This window comes from Poromitra crassiceps (assembly GCF_964638095.1).
Source record: "Poromitra crassiceps genome assembly, chromosome: 4".
Lineage (NCBI taxonomy): Eukaryota > Metazoa > Chordata > Actinopteri > Beryciformes > Melamphaidae > Poromitra > Poromitra crassiceps.
The window spans coordinates 30327901-30346446 of NC_139626.1; the positions used below are offsets into that span (position 1 = coordinate 30327901).

An 18546-nucleotide genomic window follows, 5' to 3' on the forward strand; every position below is an offset into this window, starting at 1 on the left:
CTCACAGCTAGTTCTGGCCGTGAGAAGCCCTCCAGACTCCGCCGCTCGCGCCGGTGTGATCACACACAGATCTCGATGGCAGTGGCCATTACCATCTGGCTTTTGTTCTTGTCTCGGCCGGGGGAGTGGTGCTGCCCGGGCTCCTCTCTGGCAGAGAGCGGGTCGGACAAGACGCTACGCTTGAGCGGCGCCGGGCGCAGGCAGGACGTGCCTGGAGGGGTGGAGGGCTCCGGGTGTCTGTGGGCTGAGCGTGACGAGGAGGAGGAGGAGGAGGAGGAGGAGGGCGTGCAGCTGCCGGTGCACACTCCCGAGCTCGACCTCTCGCCTCTCTTGGCGCGGCAGGACGCCCGCCGCCGGAGCTCACTGACCAGCTCGTACTTGACGAAGCAGAAGACGTCCTTGACTCCGCAGCGCTTCTCCGGCTCGGCGGCTAGCAGCCTCTGGAACATGCGCAAGGCGTCGTCGGTGAAGCGCCGCCACTGGGACGGGTAGGTGCCCACGGGACAGCCCACTTTCTGCCAGCGCCGGAACTCCTCGTAGAAGGCGTCGGCCGGCAGCGCCGCCTCCCAGGGGAAGTTGCCCGTCAGCATGCAGAAGACCAGCACGCCGAACGCCCACACGTCCAGACTGGTGGTGACCAGGAAACCCTCGGCGCGGCTGGCGCGGCACACCTCCGGCGCCGTGTACGGGATGGTGCCGCTCACCCGCTTCACCCGGCAGCCCACGCGCCGCGTCATGCCGAAGTCGGCCAGCTTGACGCGCCGGCACTCACGGTCGAAGAGGAGGACGTTCTCGGGCTTGACATCGCGATGCACCAGGCTCTTACTGTGCATGAAGTCCAAGGCCAAGCCCAGCTGTTGCATGCAGCGCTTGACCATTTCCTCCGGCAGTCCCACCTGGAGGGGGAGAAGTGGGAAGAGAGAGAGAGAGGCAGACAGAGAGAGAGAGAGAGAGAGAGAGAGAGAGAGAGAGAGAGAGAGAGAGAGAAAGCTCTTCATTATGGAGATACACTGTAGAGAAGGGAGGTGCAACCACAGGAAGCGATATGAGCAGAAGAGAGATTCACGGGAAGTAGTCTCTCGAACAATTGACAACACATGTTGACAAAAATAAATATATAAATAAATCAAAATATCTTGTCCAATTGCCATTTCTGCTCAGCAGCTAGGATTCGACTTGTTTGTTTTCCAGTCGGAGCAATTAAATGACTGCACAGGGGACACAGAAGTGGGGAACTGAGCGGATTTTGACCGGATATCCTGCCTTATTTTCTTTTACCAACTTTGAGAGCTGCTAAAATACAGACGGGTAGGCAGGAGCATTTGTACATTGCGGGAGTCAATGTACAACACGTCTGTCTAGAGACTACACAGGAAGTGGGTTGCCGTCTGGTTGCAGGGAGTAGCGGTTATAAAGAATAAGATATATTAAGTGGCGGAATGAAGGTGCAGAGGGAAAAGTGAGACACATAAAAATGGAAAAATGGAACAAAAGAGTCTCAATTTTAAATTCCATTGCGCCCATTTTTAACGAGCCTTTAGAAGAAGCTTGGGAGTCACATCAACGGGAATGCAGTGAAACACAGTAAGAAAAGCGGGACGAAGACAAGGCTCCAATCCCGGGGGAGCTCGTTAAAACCGCAGTGTCGGAACGTGGCGGCCGATTGGCGAAGCTCCGGCTGAGTGAGGGCGGTGATTGGTGGAAGCCCGGTATGATGGCGTTACCTGGGGGGGGATGATGTCGAAGAGGTCCCCGGCGGGTGCATATTCTTGTCCAAACACGTAGCTGTCCTCTGTCTCAAAAAGCACATCCAGGACTTTGATGATGAAGGGGCTGCAGCTAAGTGAGCCTGTTAGACTGTATTCCCGCAGGAAGCTCTTCAGTTTCGTCTTGTTCTTGGTAACAAACTTCAGTGCCATTTTGGTGCCTAGAAAGGACCAGAAACACACATAAAGCACGCGCACACACCTACACAAAGGCTGCATACATTTAATCCTCTGGTGTAGGCCCTTACTACAGTGGTTCTCAAAGTGGGGTCCGGGGACCCCCAGGGGTCTTTGAGGGGGGTTCCAGGGGTCGCCAGCAAAACTGTGAATAATTTTATTCCACCCATAAGTAACATAATGACAGAATGTATGTCTACATCTAAAAGCAAAAATCTTTTCAGTTAGGGGACCCTGGGACAGATCTTATCAATTGGGAGTCCGTGATCTAATTTCCTTGAGGTGAAAAAGTTTGAGAACCACGTATTACTATATCACTACGCCTGCATATCAGGTCAATATTTTCTGACACTATTGAGGGCAGCAGTAGTGATTCTTAAATGACCTAAATCACGCTTGGGCTTATTTTAAAATAGCTGATAGCTAACAACTTGAATTGGGAAGGGAAGTGTCATCTGATACTGTAAGGGAGTGGGGGAACTTTGTAGCAGCTGCTGTTCATTCACACAAACCTGCACGTATCAATGAATGCATCTCACCCACACGCTCTCGCACTCCAGCTGTTCACAAGCACAGCTGCAGCTATACAGAGCCTCTTCACACTGCTGCTAACACAACAGCCTTGCACTCTGCAACGGCTTATCAATGGGCCTTTTTTACAACAGCCATTTCGTGGGTTCAAATCTGGCCCATGGTCATTTGCTGCATGTCTTCCGCTTTCTCGCTCACCCATAAATAAATAAATAAATAAATAAATAAATAAATAAATAAATAAATAAATAAATAAATACATAAATACATAAATACATAAATAAACAAATAAAACATTGTGGGATTTAAACTCTGAACAGCTATAGGACGAATCAGTCACAACAACAAATCCCCCAGAAATGCGGAAGCAGTTAACTAGTATGAGTTGTGCCAAACAAACGTTAATATCTCAAAAACTATACATGACATCGCTTATATTTTGACATTCTGAGTGAGAGCAGAAGTAGCTCAAGAGTCTGATGTATAATATATGCATGTCACTGTCGCAGTTTTTAAAATGTAAACTGCACACAGGGGCTGGAGTGAGCACTCAAGGCTGGCTCCATAGGGTCCCATTGCCGTTTTCCCCCAGTGACGCGGTTTGTTTACCAAAATGCTGCTCAGCTGATCCCTCGTATAAATCATCTGATTTCTAAAACAGCTTGCTTTTTAATAAAAAAAAAAAATATATATATATGATATTTTGCATTTCTGCTGTTCGCAGTAGAGACAGGAAGAGAGAGGGTGATGAGATGCGACAAAGGTCCTGAGACACATTTAAACACAGCACTGTGTGCATCTGCCAACTGAGCCACCAGCTCTTGACCTTGCTGTGGACTATCCCACACCACGCCACCCCCCCCCCCCCCCCCCCCCCACTCACCCTGGGATCGGTGTGCCACCAGGTCCACCTTGCCGTAGGTGCCCTTGCCCAGCTCGCGGATGTGCTCGTAGTGTTTGGCCACGTCCGCTGCGGAGAGGGAGGTGATGGCCAGGGCCTGCATGTCCTCCACAGGCACACCTCCACAGTAGCCTCCGCTGCCCGCCCGGCCCGGCCCCGACGGGGAAAGAGACAGGCTCGCCTTGACACTATGAGGCAGACTGTGGGGGAGAGGAAGAAGATGATTAGCCTTTAGAATGATGATCTGCTGTGCTGCAATGACGCCAAGGTTATGGAACTCTGTGTTCTGTTCTGTTGTGTATTTCTGTGCAGGTTTGTGTCTGTGTACATGTATGTGTTGTGTATTTCTGTGCAGGTTTGTGTCTGTGTACATGTATGTGTTGTGTATTTATGTGCAGGTTTGTGTCTGTGTACATGTATGTGTTGTGTATTTCTGTGCAGGTTTGTGTCTGTGTTCTGTTCTGTTGTGTATTTGTGTGCAGGTTTGTGTCTGTGTACATGTATGGTCTGTGCAGGTTTGTGTCTGTGTACATGTATGTTATATTGTGTATTTCTGTCCAGGTTTGTGTCTGTGTACATGTATGTGTTGTGCATTTCTGTGCAGGTTTGGGTCTGTCTACATGTACAGTATGTGTTGTGTATGTTCTGTGCAGGTTTGTGTCTGTGTACATGTACAGTAAGTGTTGTGCATTTCTGTGCAGGTTTGTGTCTGTGTACAGTATGTGTTGTGCATTTCTGTGCAGGTTTGTGTCTGTGTACATGTACAGTATGTGTTGTGCATTTCTGTGCAGGTTTGTGTCTGTGTACATGAACATGTATGTGTTGTGTATTTCTGTGCAGGTTTGTGTCTGTGTACATGTATGTGTTGTGTATTTCTGTGCAGGTTTGTGTCTGTGTACATGTACAGTATGTGTTGTGCATTTCTGTGCAGGTTTGTGTCTGTGTACATGTATGTGTTGTGTATTTCTGTGCAGGTTTGTGTCTGTGTACATGAACATGTATGTGTTGTGCATTTCTGTGCAGGTTTGTGTCTGTGTACATGTATGTGTTGTGTATTTCTGTGCAGGTTTGTGTCTGTGTACATGTACAGTATGTGTTGTGCATTTCTGTGCAGGTTTGTGTCCGTGTACATGTATGTGTTGTGTATTTCTGTGCAGGTTTGTGTCTGTGTACATGAACATGTATGTGTTGTGCATTTCTGTGCAGGTTTGTGTCTGTGTACATGTATGTGTTGTGTATTTCTGTGCAGGTTTGTGTCTGTGTACATGTATGTGTTTATGAATGAATGCTCTTGTGTGTTCGTGTACATTCATTTGTGCAAGTGTGCATACAGTAGGCCAGTGGCCAGCATCTCCCAAAGGGTGGCTCAATCAGAAGAGGCTTCAACAGACATCATTTCCATAGCATCAACACAGGGCAGGCACCAGCAGGAGCTGTGTTTTCACTAAATGTATTGGACTTCCTGTCCCTCTAGATCACTTTAGCCAGCTTTCAGATATGGCTGCCTGAGTGGCTGGCTTCAGACAGCACTTACTGGCAGACGGCGACGGGAAAATCAATATGACCAGCGAGGAGGTTTGACGAATGGAAAGAGCCGACAGGTTCGAGGTGTGTACGTGCCAGTGTTATGCCGAGTTCTGCATCCCCCACCAGGAATTGCATCCCCACCATGTTTTTCGGCTGCTTTGACTTAAAAACCGAGAGGCAAATCTCAGCAGGTACAAACCGCCGAGATTTGCATCCCCCTCCAGAAGCCAGGAGAGACCCCATGCCTGGAGGTCACCTCGACGCAGATTTTAAGCATCAATCAAAGTCGGCCTTCGTGATCCAGGACAGACCCTGCTGACCTGGAGGTCATCAGACGATTATATCATTTTTAACCAGTTACGTTGCCGTATAAATCATTACAATGTGCTACCGCGATGGCATGGGTCAAACTGACCCTTGGAGGAAGAAAGATGTCATTGTTGTAGTTGTAAGCTGTAGATGGGAGTCAGTCACACTAAAACTTTTCATTAAGATTGCTTTGCAGGCACTGAGAAAATTTGTCCTCCACGTTTGACCCATCCTGGCTCGTCGTCCTCCATGGTTCAGGCCAGGAGCGGTGGGCAGCTGCAGTGAAGCGCCCGGGGACCTACTTCTTCCAACCGCCGCTGGTCAGACGACCATCTCCTGCATGTTTTAGTTGGGGGTTAGATATGGAGGAACCTGACTGATGGCTCATTTAAATCAGAAATGTGTGACTGTGCATGTGAGGTTTTGTTATAGTGATATATTATATTATATATATATTATAGTTATAGTGAGTGCTTGTAGCTACATATAGAACTGGATCTTTTGATAAGATTAAGTGGATCTCAGATCTCACCCACAAATGTAACAATCTCATCCAACGTCTCCATCTCTCTACATACAAAACACCTCCCCCTACATACAAAACACCTCCCCCTACATACACCTCCCCCTACATAGAGTACACAATCACATAACACCTCCCCCTACATACAGTACACAATCACATAACACCTCCCCCTACATACAGTACACAATCACATAACACCTCCCCCTACATACAGTACACACAATCACATAACACAGACAAATTCAATCATACACAGTCACACACAGAATCACCCACACACTCATACGCATAAAACCAGCACAAACAATTTCACTGATGGCCCTTTCCCTTCCCAGACGCTGCTTGCTCCTCTGAGCCAATGAAGATAACTCTGGTTTCTCACACATTCAACCTGAACGAGAGCTTCACCACAGCTCCACTGGTTTCTCACACATTCAACCTGAACCAGAGCTTCACCACAGCTCCACTGGTTTCTCACACATTCAACCTGAACCAGAGCTTCACCACAGCTCCACCGCCGATTCTACGATATTCAATCCATTGCGTTGTGTGTCGTTTTGTACTTTGACATTTGTGTTCAATACAGCTACACGCTGTTCCATATCACAAAAGATGAAAGTATCTAATTAACAACTTATGAAAACTTGCATAGCACAATACTTTTTTGTTCCGGCATTAAGAATGTGTTAACTGGGTACAAGGTGTTAGAGATCCTTCAGCTACAGTATGTGCCATGATAAATATAGCAGGATGTACTAAAATAGGACATGAAGTGAATGTTTGCAGCCTTGTTTTCTTGGCTCATCACTCTTTGCTAAAAAGCAAACTGCAAATAGAAAAGTGCCCTGTGTAGCGTATATCTCTCTCCCCAGATAACACCCCCTTCTTGATTTTATCATAAGCATGAAGATGGTTATATAAGAGCCGATGAATATTGTAGCCTACTCATGTTGTCTGCCCACTGAATACAGCCTACAGCGAGTCAACACAAATGCTGATCGGTATCCAGACTAGAGCAGTTTGGGTGGTGCAGGTTTGGTGATAAAACATTTAAACACCACAGACAGACTGGGAGCAGATTTTCCTCGGACCACCACCCCGCCTTCCCCCATGCCCTCCATCAGTCAGAAGGAAGCAGGACCACCACCCAGCCTTCCCCCATGCCCTCCATCAGTCAGAAGGAAGCAGGACCACCACCCCGCCTTCCCCCATGCCCTCCATCAGTCAGAAGGAAGCAGGACCACCACCCCGCCTTCCCCCATGCCCTCCATCAGTCAGAAGGAAGCAGGACCACCACCCCGCCTTCCCCCATGCCCTCCATCAGTCAGAAGGAAGAAGGACCACCACCCCGCCTTCCCCCATGCCCTCCATCAGTCAGAAGGAAGCAGGACCACCACCCCGCCTTCCCCCATGCCCTCCATCAGTCAGAAGGAAGAAGGACCACGATCACCACTCCACCTTCCCCCATGCCCTCCATCAGTCAGAAGGAAGAAGGACCACCACTCCCCCTTCCCCCATGCCCTCCATCAGTCAGAAGGAAGCAGGACCACCACCCAGCCTTCCCCCATGCCCTCCATCAGTCAGAAGGAAGCAGGACCACCACTCCCCCTTCCCCCATGCCCTCCATCAGTCAGAAGGAAGCAGGACCACCACTCCCCTTTCCCCCATACCCTCCATCAGTCAGAAGGAAGCAGGACCACCACTCCACCTTCCCCCATGCCCTCCATCAGTCAGAAGGAAGAAGGACCACCACTCCACCTTCCCCCATGCCCTCCATCAGTCAGAAGGAAGCAGGACCACCACTCCGCCTTCCCCCATGCCCTCCATCAGTCAGAAGGAAGAAGGACCACCACTCCCCCTTCCCCCATGCCCTCCATCAGTCAGAAGGAAGCAGGACCACCACTCCACCTTCCCCCATGCCCTCCATCAGTCAGAAGGAAGCAGGACCACCACCCAGCCTTCCCCCATGCCCTCCATCAGTCAGAAGGAAGCAGGACCACCAGCCTTACCCCATGCCCTCCATCAGTCAGAAGGAAGCAGGACCACCACCCAGCCTTCCCCCATGCCCTCTCCATCAGTCAGAAGGAAGCAGGACCACCACCCAGCCTTACCCCATGCCCTCCATCAGTCAGAAGGAAGCAGGACCACCACTCCCCCTTCCCCCATGCCCTCCATCAGTCAGAAGGAAGCAGGACCACCACTCCACCTTCCCCCATGCCCTCTCCATCAGTCAGAAGGAAGCAGGACCACCACTCCACCTTCCCCCATGCCCTCCATCAGTCAGAAGGAAGCAGGACCACCACTCCACCTTCCCCCATGCCCTCCATCAGTCAGAAGGAAGCAGGACCACCACCCTGCCTGCCTTCCCCCATGCCCTCCATCAGTCAGAAGGACCACGATCACCACTCCCCCTTCTCCCATGCCCTCCATCAGTCAAAAGGAAGCAGGACCACCACTCCACCTTTCCCCATGTCCTCCATCAGTCAGAAGGAAGCAGGACCACCACCCTTCCCCCATGCCCTCCATCAGTCAGAAGGAAGCAGGACCACCACCCAGCCTTCCCCCATGCCCTCCATCAGTCAGAAGGAAGCAGGACCACCACCCAGCCTTACCCCATGCCCTCCATCAGTCAGAAGGAAGCAGGACCACCACCCAGCCTTACCCCATGTCCTCCATCAGTCAGAAGGAAGCAGGACCACCACCCAGCCTTCCCCCATGCCCTCCATCAGTCAGAAGGAAGCAGGACCACCACTCCACCTTCCCCCATGCCCTCCGTCAGTCAGAAGGGAGCAGGACGAGGGGAGGGCTTGTTACTGGCACTCCTTCGGCTCTGGCAGGCTGTGCGCACAGAGCTTAATCACATGACTCCACTCCCAGTGGTGTAGTGGTGCCTGAAGAAGTGGGGGTACTCTGAATATGCCCCCCAATTTTTGTAAGCGGCGCGTCCAGCAAAGGATACATGCCCTATTGCATATTTAATTCACCCCAAAATGGGCCAGTAGTATTTGAGTAATGAGCTAACCCGGAGGGGTGCTGGTCATTTCAGATCACCACATGGCGCTGACATAGCTCCTTATCACAAGGACGCCAGTTAGGAGATGGGCATCACTTTTATGGCATCAACAACATCTTTAGCAAAACCAGGAATAACACACCTATTTTAGCTGTATTCATTTCTACATATTGAGTCACCTGAACTCTGCTGGTCTGTCTCCTCTGATCTGTGACTCCTGCCTCCATTTGGCTCTGTTAAACAGATCAGTGCGTGTATTCAGATTTCAGAAGTTACAGGACTGATGGTCGTCTATAGGAGACTTTTTAAATGATGACAGTATGACCGGGTGCACCATTGCAAATTATTTCGCTAAAGCGACAACAATAGATAGCTATGCCTTCACTCTCCTTGCCCTGCTACAGTAGGTAGCAATTGTTACACTTGACTAGGCTATAGAGGGCATTTAGAAGTGGGTATACTGCTGACTGAAGAATAAGTGGGTATACCTGCGTATACCCTGCAGCGTATACCCTGCAGCATATACCCCAGGGTATATGATGCACTACACCATTGTCCGCTCCCACACAGACAGAACCGGATTAGGAAATGTCCTAGAATGTGATGAGTGGTTCGGGGAGGCGGTGCGCTCCGCAAGCTGCCATGACGTTGTAAATGTGAGGGTGTTGCGGGTGTGCAGATGAAGTTGTGCGTGTTCTGGGCAGCTTGCTGGTGTATGGATCTTACAGTGAGAGCCTATCAAAGGCCCTTTGTATTGCTATCTGTAAGAGGGAGCAGCTGTGAGCCTCCACACCACTCAGCATTTGTGTTGGACCATAGCCACATGCCCCACTGAGCCACATGCCCCACTGAGCCACATGCCCCACTGAGCCACATGCCCCACTGAGCTCCCATACAGTCACTGCCCTCTGCGCCCATCCTGTTCTCCTGTCCTCTGGGCCGGCTATAAAGACAAGGTAGCAGTGGCCATGTCAAAATGAAAGATTTGCCTCGCAATACATTCTAATACAACGGTCTGTGGGTTTTTCCAGCCAGTCACACCCGAGCTCATACTAACCCTAACCCTAACCCTAACCCTATAACAGTCACACCCGAGCTCATACTAACCCTAACCCTAACCCTATAACAGTCACACCCGAGCTCATACTAACCCTAACCCTAACCCTATAACAGTCACACCCGAGCTCATACTAACCCTAACCCTAACCCTATAACAGTCACACCCGAGCTCATAGTAACCCTAACCCTAACCCTATAACAGTCACACCCGAGCTCATACTAACCCTAACCCTAACCCTATAACAGTCACACCCGAGCTCATACTAACCCTAACCCTAACCCTATAACAGTCACACCCGAGCTCATACTAAGTCATCTGTAAGCATTTTAAAAATGGGTCCATGGGTTGCTTGCTGGTTCCAAGACCCTTTTAATGTCGTCGCGGGGAAAACTCGCAATTCTTTTGGTGATTTTGATGTTTAAACTCTAAATGAAGGCTTACATGCTCTTCTGTGGGTTGAGAAAGTTCAGCGACCCCTCTGGCTTCTGAAACCATTTCAAATCCCACTGGATAAACTCAAAAATGCATGGTAGTAAATCTGAAACTCTTTTTCTTAATTCCTGAAAAGCTGACATGTGGGAGATATAAGGTTAAGGTAGGGTAAGCAGCATCAACATTTATTCCAGCCACTAGGGCTAAAACATATTGACAAAAAAATAAAATTGCGATTGACAGAATATTGCAATTGTAATTTAAACTGTAAACTGTTTTTTCTTGTCAAAATTTATTTTGAACCTTAAAATGATTTAAAGAAAAGTGATGTTCAAATAAAAATAGATGTCAGTGTGCAGGGTTTAGTTGAGTTTTGTTCAGAAATCCATTTTGGATGCAACTTTCAAGCAATTTAATGCTTTCAATTTTCAAGCAATTTAATGCAGCCTGTGCAATGGCTTATTTTTTGGATCAAGTTTTTTCAGATTTTTCTCCCAATTGTACTTGGCCAATTCCCCCTGCTGTCCCGGTCATTGCTCCACCCCCCTCTGCCGATCTGGGGAGAGTTGTAGAGTAGCACATGTTTCCTCTGATACATGTGCAGTCACCAGTCGCTTCTTTTCACCTGACAGTGGGGAGTTTCACCGGCAGGATGTAGCGTGTGGGAGGATCACGCTATTCCCCCAGTTCCCCTCCCCTCTGAACAGGTGCCGTGACCAACCAGAGGAGGTGCTAGTGCAGCGACCAGGACACATACCCTTCTGGCTTCCCACCCCCAGATTGTGCCTGTATGGACGCCCAACCAAGCCGGAGGTAACACAGGGCCTCGAACATGCAACCCTTGTCTTGGTAGGCTTCGAACCACTGCACTAGCACCCAATTATCAAATTGCTGAGGTTCATATTGTGATTCAGATTTATTATTATTATTATTATTATTATTATTATTACTTGTTCAGCTCTACCAGCAATTATTTCCCCTTAAATACAGATTTAAGCAATTCTCCAGTCAGCAAATCCCCACACAGAGACGAGTGCATCTACATTGCAACTCCTCTTAAAATACAGGCTGACCAAAAAAGAAAGAAGGGAAAACGTCAACTTTACCACCCTAAAACTCTGTATTATACTGGCTCCACGTGTAACACGAGATCAAGCTGGAGGAGCCAGCTGACCTTTCTTCAATAAAGTCTTGGCTGGAGATGAGAGCAGAGATGAACCCTGCGAAACCACTGGCAACCGACCCTCTTGTCTCAGTCGTGTCTGATCCCAGCCTGGGGCGATGGTGCTTTCCTGACCTCTGAACTTTGAGGCGTGTACTTGTGAGTACATCTCTTATTGTGGACTTAAGGCCACAACAAGTTGTTTTGACCTTTAGCCTTTCTCGCAAACAACTCTCATAAGTTCCATTCTTGTCAGAGCTGCAGTGCATTCAGGCCTCGGTTCAAATCGTTTGAATACCCACTCAGCCCCACACAAGGATGCAACAATAACCAGGCTATTTGATCTCACACGAGTAATTGGGGTGAAATTAGCATAGCATTACCATGGGAACATTTCTTTTTTCTTTTTACTGAGAACTGAATGCAGAGAGGGAGCCTTCAAGTGGACAAATCATATACAGTATGTGTATATAATATATATATATACAATATATATTATATATAATCATATATGTATGTGTGTGTGTGTGTGTGTGTGTGTGTGTGTGTGTGTGTGTGTGTGTGTGTGTGTGTATATATATATATTCACTGGGCTATATCTTGATGCAAACACATGAATAATGCGATTGCAGTGGACTGTGACTAGCTCATCAAGACTTTGACAAGCTGAGCTTTGAACATGAATACAGATACATATAGGACATGAGTTTACATGTAAGATGTGTTCGATTTGGATAAGCACAGTGCACCTTCATACGCCACTTGTGATGAAACAGCAGTCATTTCATGTTATTCCACATCAATATGCTTATGGGGGTTTGGGATGATGGGACTTTGCAGCTTACACAAGTGTTTGCCCTCTTGATTATGTGCCTTCCTCTGCTCCTCTCCCCCTCTTCTCTGCTCCTCTCCCCCTCTTCTCTGCTCCTCTTCTTTGCTCCTCTCCCCCTCTTCTCTGCTCCTCTTCTCTGCTCCTCTTCTCTGCTCCTCTCCCCCTCTTCTCTGCTCCTCTCCCCCTCTTCTCTGCTCCTCTTCTCCTCTTCTCTGCTCCTCTCCCCCTCTTCTCTGCTCCTCTTCTCTGCTCCTCTCCCCCTCTTTTCTGTTCTTCATGTAAACAAGAGACTAATGAAGGGAGGAAATAGATTGCAGGGTCTGCCTCATGTCTGTGCCTCTCTCCACCGCTAATGGAGTAGCTGCTCTGCCCTCGGCAGAAGAGTAATTATCAGTGAAGACTGATGATCTCCTGTGTCCAATTTAGCGTCAAAATGCCCAACATGCCTCGCCTCTGGCTCACATTCAAAACAATAGCTGAAATACATTTTGACGGATGTGGTTTCTCTCTCTCTCTCTCTCTCTCTCTCCGTCTTAAAAAGAGAACACCTGCAGGCATGTACCGACACTGTCTGTCTGTCTGTCTGCCTGTCTTTCTCCTCGTCACAGTATACAGGACAAGTTAGCAGTGGTTCAACCTTGGGGTCGCCTGGAATTTATAAAAATAAATAAATAAATAAATACACCACACAATTTAAAACTACCGAAGAGGATTAGGGCCACGTGATTTTTTTTAAATATATATACATATATATTTTTGTTCTGAGTTTAAGTCAGGATTCTGAGAATGAAGTAAGAATTCCGAAAATAAAGTTAGAATTCTGAGTCTAAGGTCAGAATTCTGAAAAAAAGAAGTCAGACTTCTGAGGTAAAAAGTCAGAATTCTCAGAGTCAAATTAGAAATCTGAGAAAAAAGTCACTCAGATTTTAATGTCAGAATTCTGAGGGAAAAAAGTCAGAATTCTGAAATTAAAGTCAGAATTCTGAAATTAAAGTCAGAATTCTGAGAAAAAAGTTACTGTTACATGTGACATCACTGATGATGCCACTGATGATATTACCGATGTACCGGAATTTGAATGTCTTGGGTCCCTAGATTTTTGTGACATCAAAATGGGGTCGCTCACACGCAAAAAAAAGGTTTTGAACCCCCGAGTTACAGGCATATAGGGTTTCAAAAAAAATCACTTTACTCCCAAACCCCCTAAAACTCGATCACAAGGCTCCTGACTATGGCCAGTTGCACTCAGGTCAGCTGCTGCCCGCCCAGGCATAAACAACTGAATCATCCCCCTTAACGACACAGAATATAATCAGAGGAGGGAGTTAGTGGGCTGTGCCCCCTGTCCACACACAGCATGAGGAAGCCTCCCACTGTGCGCGGAGATAGGTGGAGCGCCGGCCCAGGCCACGGACACTCTACTTTGATAAATCACCTTCTCTCAGCTGTGCCTGCCTGGCACCCCAGAGAGAGAGGAGGATCCCTGCGGGGGGTGACCTTCCCCGACTCGCCTCAACTCTCCCTTCCCTTCTCTCTGCCACACTCCCCCGTGGAGGAGCTACCTACCTACCGCCCCGATGCAAATTCCTGGCAGATGTGCTGCCAGCCCTCGGCCCCCTGCTGGGACAACCCAAGACTCGCGGCAGGATAACCCAAGGTTAAAAGCCCATAGAGGAGCCCGACACAATCGCTGCCAGTGGAGCTGAGATGTGGGTAGTGACAGACAGCACTGCTCCCCGCACAATATGCTGACAACTGACCATCGACAGAAAATAAAGAAATAACGCTCGACCAAAGAGCACAGAGAAAACACAGAAAAACAACAACAATGGAATTGGTGAATCCATTTCTATTGTAGTTTAGGATTAGAGCAGTATTAGAGAGTACTGAAGTGTGACTGAGTGTAAAATGCCAATCATAATCATAATCATTGTCACTATCAACCTCATTGCAATCACACACTCCAAAGTACTCAGCGGTGAAATATCACTGCAATAAACTGCCCAGGGAACATACTGTACTTCACCTCCATCCTATCACAAACCCGCAGCCTATCTGGGTTCCAGCAGGGAAGCTTCATATGAGAGAGGGAGGGAGGGGGGGGGGGGGGGGGGGGAGAGAGGAGAGAGAGAATCCTGAAACAAACTAAACCAAGCCTTAAGCCTCAAGTAATGCGCAAAACACAAGACACTGCATCCCTTTGATGTCAAATGCATGGCGTGACTCCTTGGAGATATTATAGAGAGCCAAAGTGGAACGTCACTTCCTGCTTCAGCACTGTACCAGAGATTTTCATCCGCCATTTATTTTCCCATAGACATTTTGTAAAATGCTTATAAAAATAGTTTTACTTGTTCAAACCAAATGGTACAGATATATTTAGAAACAGGAGAGATGGCAGGATATTTCACTCGGACCAAAATGTTTAAAAAAAAAGCAGGTTTAAAGAAAATATTCTTTCGATTTTGTTTTTTTAAAGTTTTGTCCGTCCATCCTGCTCATTCAGAAGAGCCACCAGGCAGCTACAGCTCAATGCTGCCGACACTTATATATATATATATATATATATATATATACACGTGTGTGTGTGTGTGTGTGTGTGTGTGTGTGTGTGTGTGTGTGTGTGTGCGTGCATGCATGTGCACGCGGGGGAGAGAGAGAGGAGGGGAGAAAGAGAGAGGGGGTTGCTTCCTGAGAATCTTGGTGTGATGTCACGGGAGGTGTGTTCTCATGAAACTACAGCTGAGGGAAGTTTAACAGAGGCCAATGGGCGGAGCCCACCTTCTCTAGTAAGATGGCCGCTCTGTAAAACTTTTAGAAGGAAAGACCCTAGCCTCTAGCCATGTTCATTCATTCTCTCACTATTCCCCATGTAGTGTTTATCATATAGTGAACTACTGTTTATAGATGAGTTTCGGACACTATGCCTCACTCTTGGTAAACACAACCGCATTGCATTGTGGTATATGGGAGAAAATGTAGGGTACATTCGCTGTTCACTAGAAATTGCAGTGCATTGTGGGTATTTTGTGGTGGACTATATAGTGAATCAAATTAACAGTTGAGAATTCAGACAGTAGTAAAAAAAAATTGCGAACACACTATATAGTTCACTATTTCTGTAACAGGGAACGGTTTCGAACAGGGCTTCTGACTTGAGAGGCCAAGGTGGAGATTTGTGATACAACCACACTTTGGGGAAGTGGTTAATCACAGTTCTGATCAGTTACAATCTCTCTAATTCAGCCTGGTAACAGTAGCAGATGAAAGGCCTGATCTCAAACACATCCTGAATGGGCGATGTGCGTCTGCCAGCTGCAAGGGGCTCAGTGGAGGAGGAGGGGCTCGGTGGATGGGGAGGGGCTCGGTGGAGGGGGAGGGGCTCGGTGGAGGAGAGGAGAGGAGTGAGAGAAAAAGGAGAGAAGGAAAATAGCGTGTGGAATGAGCATAGAGCTTTAGATACCGTTTAGGCAAACTATTGTGTATTATTCGGTCTTGGTGTCTTAATGTGACATTTTGGAAGGATTTTTTTTTTTACCATTTTCTTTCAATCAATTATCGAGTGGTCAAAAATGGTTAAATCTTGCACCAAATCTGTGTAACAAATGGTATCAACCCAACAATTGCTGCAGCAACTTATGATTGAGCATGGGGATGGCTGGTGTATGAGGTGGTGTATAGCCCAGTTTAGAGCAAAGATTCACGACGAGACTGGATGCAACTTGCAACTATACTTGCAACTACGTGCAACCAGCCCCTACGAGTCCAGATGAGACGGGCCCGTTTACACCGCTGCAACTTTCCCCTGCTGCAACCTCCTAAAACGGTTTTGTCTCGTTGCGAATCTATTGGTGTAAACTGGACTTAAGGGGAAGCCATTCTACATCTAAACTTTCAACATTTGAATAGATGCCTAATCAAAACACAATGTTTATACAGATGTAGAGTGTGACTAGAAAAACTTGACACAGTGCTGAGCTGCATCTCAAATTAATCTTCAGGTTCCTAGCGTTCAGATGATGTGCACCACCCACTAATGTGACATAATACTGTTGACCTGCTATCTCACCCTAAAAAAATCTAGGGAGGGGTGGAGTGGAAGAAAAAGGGGAACATGAAAAGTACTTGTTACTTACTTTTTTACTTGTGCGTTACTTAATGTGCACTCGTGTCACAATAATGTAATATTTTTTAGTTAAAACATCTTAATTTGGGGGATTTTCCAAGCAAATAGCCTATTGATACGTGATTGTTTGCGATTAAATCAGCAAATATTTCTGTCACCCACTAAATTTAAAATGTCTACGCCACCCTCTTGCCACATCGTGAACATTTCTCTAGATCTTCCCCTGTATCTGGGTGAAATTGGATGCCTAATACTATAATTCATTCAGAAAAGTTCAGATAGGATACAACAATGGCAGCATAATACTGTATGTCTTAAATTGCATATGGAGTGTTCAGGCACATTACACAGCACAGAGTCACTTTGACTCTGTCTGAATTTGCCACAGGTTTCCAAACTCAGCGCCGCCACTGCAAAGGTCAAAGCCATGACTGTTGCTTCTTGTCAGGCGGTCAAATGTTTGTGACAAAAGCAAATCCATCGGTGCCGGCCATCGCTGCGTTTCATTTAGAGTCCATTACCAGGCCCCATGCTTTTGCTGACTGCTTTTAGGGTTTGCTCAATCAAGTCAGCCACTCATTTGAATGCATTAGGTCAGGACATTAGCAATGAAATATCACCTGTCTGCCCAGGACAAAACGTCAAAGAGCCATTTAAAGTAGATCGCCCAGGGTGAACTCTGTCCATCCACTAAAAAAAAAACACGATTTCAGACGGCAGCCCGTCTTTATTGTCACACGAACACACTACAACACATGCATGCGGCCACTACACACACTCATGCTGAAGGTGGCCGGTGAAATATGTCCTCTGCATTTGACCCATCCAGGCTTGTCCTTTCCTCCAGGGGGCAGGCCAGGAGCAGTGGTCGCTATTTCTTTCCAGCGCCCGGGGACCTTCATTGGACCATCATTGGACCAACTTCAGATGTTGTCGTCACTGGTCGGATGACGATCTTCTGCATGTTTTTAGTGGGGGGTTATGTACGGAGGAAGACCCTGGGGGGTACGGGGAGAACATGCAAACTCCACACAGAAAGGCCCTTTCGACGAGATAGCCCACCTGGGCAGTAGGCACTGAAGATATGGGGGGGTCCACAGCGTCCCAGGTGAGAATCGAACCCAGGACCTTCGAGCTGTGAGGCGACAGGGCTTACCACTGCACCACCGTACCCCTACTGTACCCCACTACAGACTGAATCACCAATGCACTATCAGACATTATACAAAGAGGTGCAGGCATTATGGATAATGTGGCTGCCAAAAAACCGAATTGCATGGCAGCTCCACCCTCAATCATTTGTATTGTTAAATACAGTGAGAATAATTGTGCTGAGTGCTATTATGCCTTTTAACATTGAGGCTTGGATATCAGACTGTACATTTCCAATCCACTCAAAGACAAATTGATTATTCGTGAGCTTTTGCATGCATGAATCCATTTGAGAGGCTACGGTAGGCTATGTGAAAGTAGTTCAGATAATACAAAGTTTACTAAATTTCCACTGACTGAGTGATCAAAGGAGAGATATCAGCATATTTTGATTAAGAAAACAATTGAGCTACTTTTGGGAAACAATTTGACAAAGCTTAAAAAAAACGATGCATATTATTCCCTATTGCGTGCAGCTGAATTATTTTCATTCCTTTTGCTATTTCTGATTCGTGCGCCATGGGAGGAGCTGGACAAGTGTCACATTATTAGTATTTTTACCCATTATGGCCTACTTTAAATCTCAGGTAAATTAAGGCGAGTTACAGGCCTGTTTTATGCAAGACCCACTTGCCCTGCTATCACCTCAGCCCAGCCCGGCGGTTCGTTTTTCGGCTTCCAAATGGAATATGTTGCGATGTGACCCAGTTTGAGGCACCTCGGGGTGTGTGTTTCCCTGGATGTTATTCGCTCACCTGCTGGCGACCTGTCTCTCTCCTCCATGGTCCTGCATCCGCACGGCGAGCAGAGCTGATGCGCTCTGCTGACAACACCCGGGGCTTTTTTTTAAATGATGACTGACTCGGTTCGTTTTAAAGTCTGGATAGCACAAAAACTGACCAGTTCCTTAAAAAAAAGAAAAACAACAAAGAATTGTTGCAGCTATGTGTTGTTATTTTAGAGCTGGAGAAGCGTGGATGAGGTCCGTCGTTGTGTCTTGCTTTGCTGTCTTCCCACAGATGATTCTAGGCT

At 47.4% G+C, this 18546-nt stretch overlaps 1 protein-coding gene across 1 annotated transcript; it reads right to left on the minus strand.

The window, feature by feature from the left end:
- Window positions 1-59: 59 nt before the first annotated feature.
- sbk1 (SH3 domain binding kinase 1) lies at window positions 60-18307 on the minus strand (the record flags this gene model as incomplete). The annotated part of the gene is made up of 4 exons (XM_083636260.1): window positions 60-896; window positions 1725-1927; window positions 3358-3575; window positions 18270-18307. 4 exons carry the CDS (start codon window positions 18305-18307, stop codon window positions 60-62), a joined length of 1296 nt encoding a protein of 431 aa, XP_083492386.1.
- Between the last annotated feature and the right edge of the window lie 239 nt (window positions 18308-18546).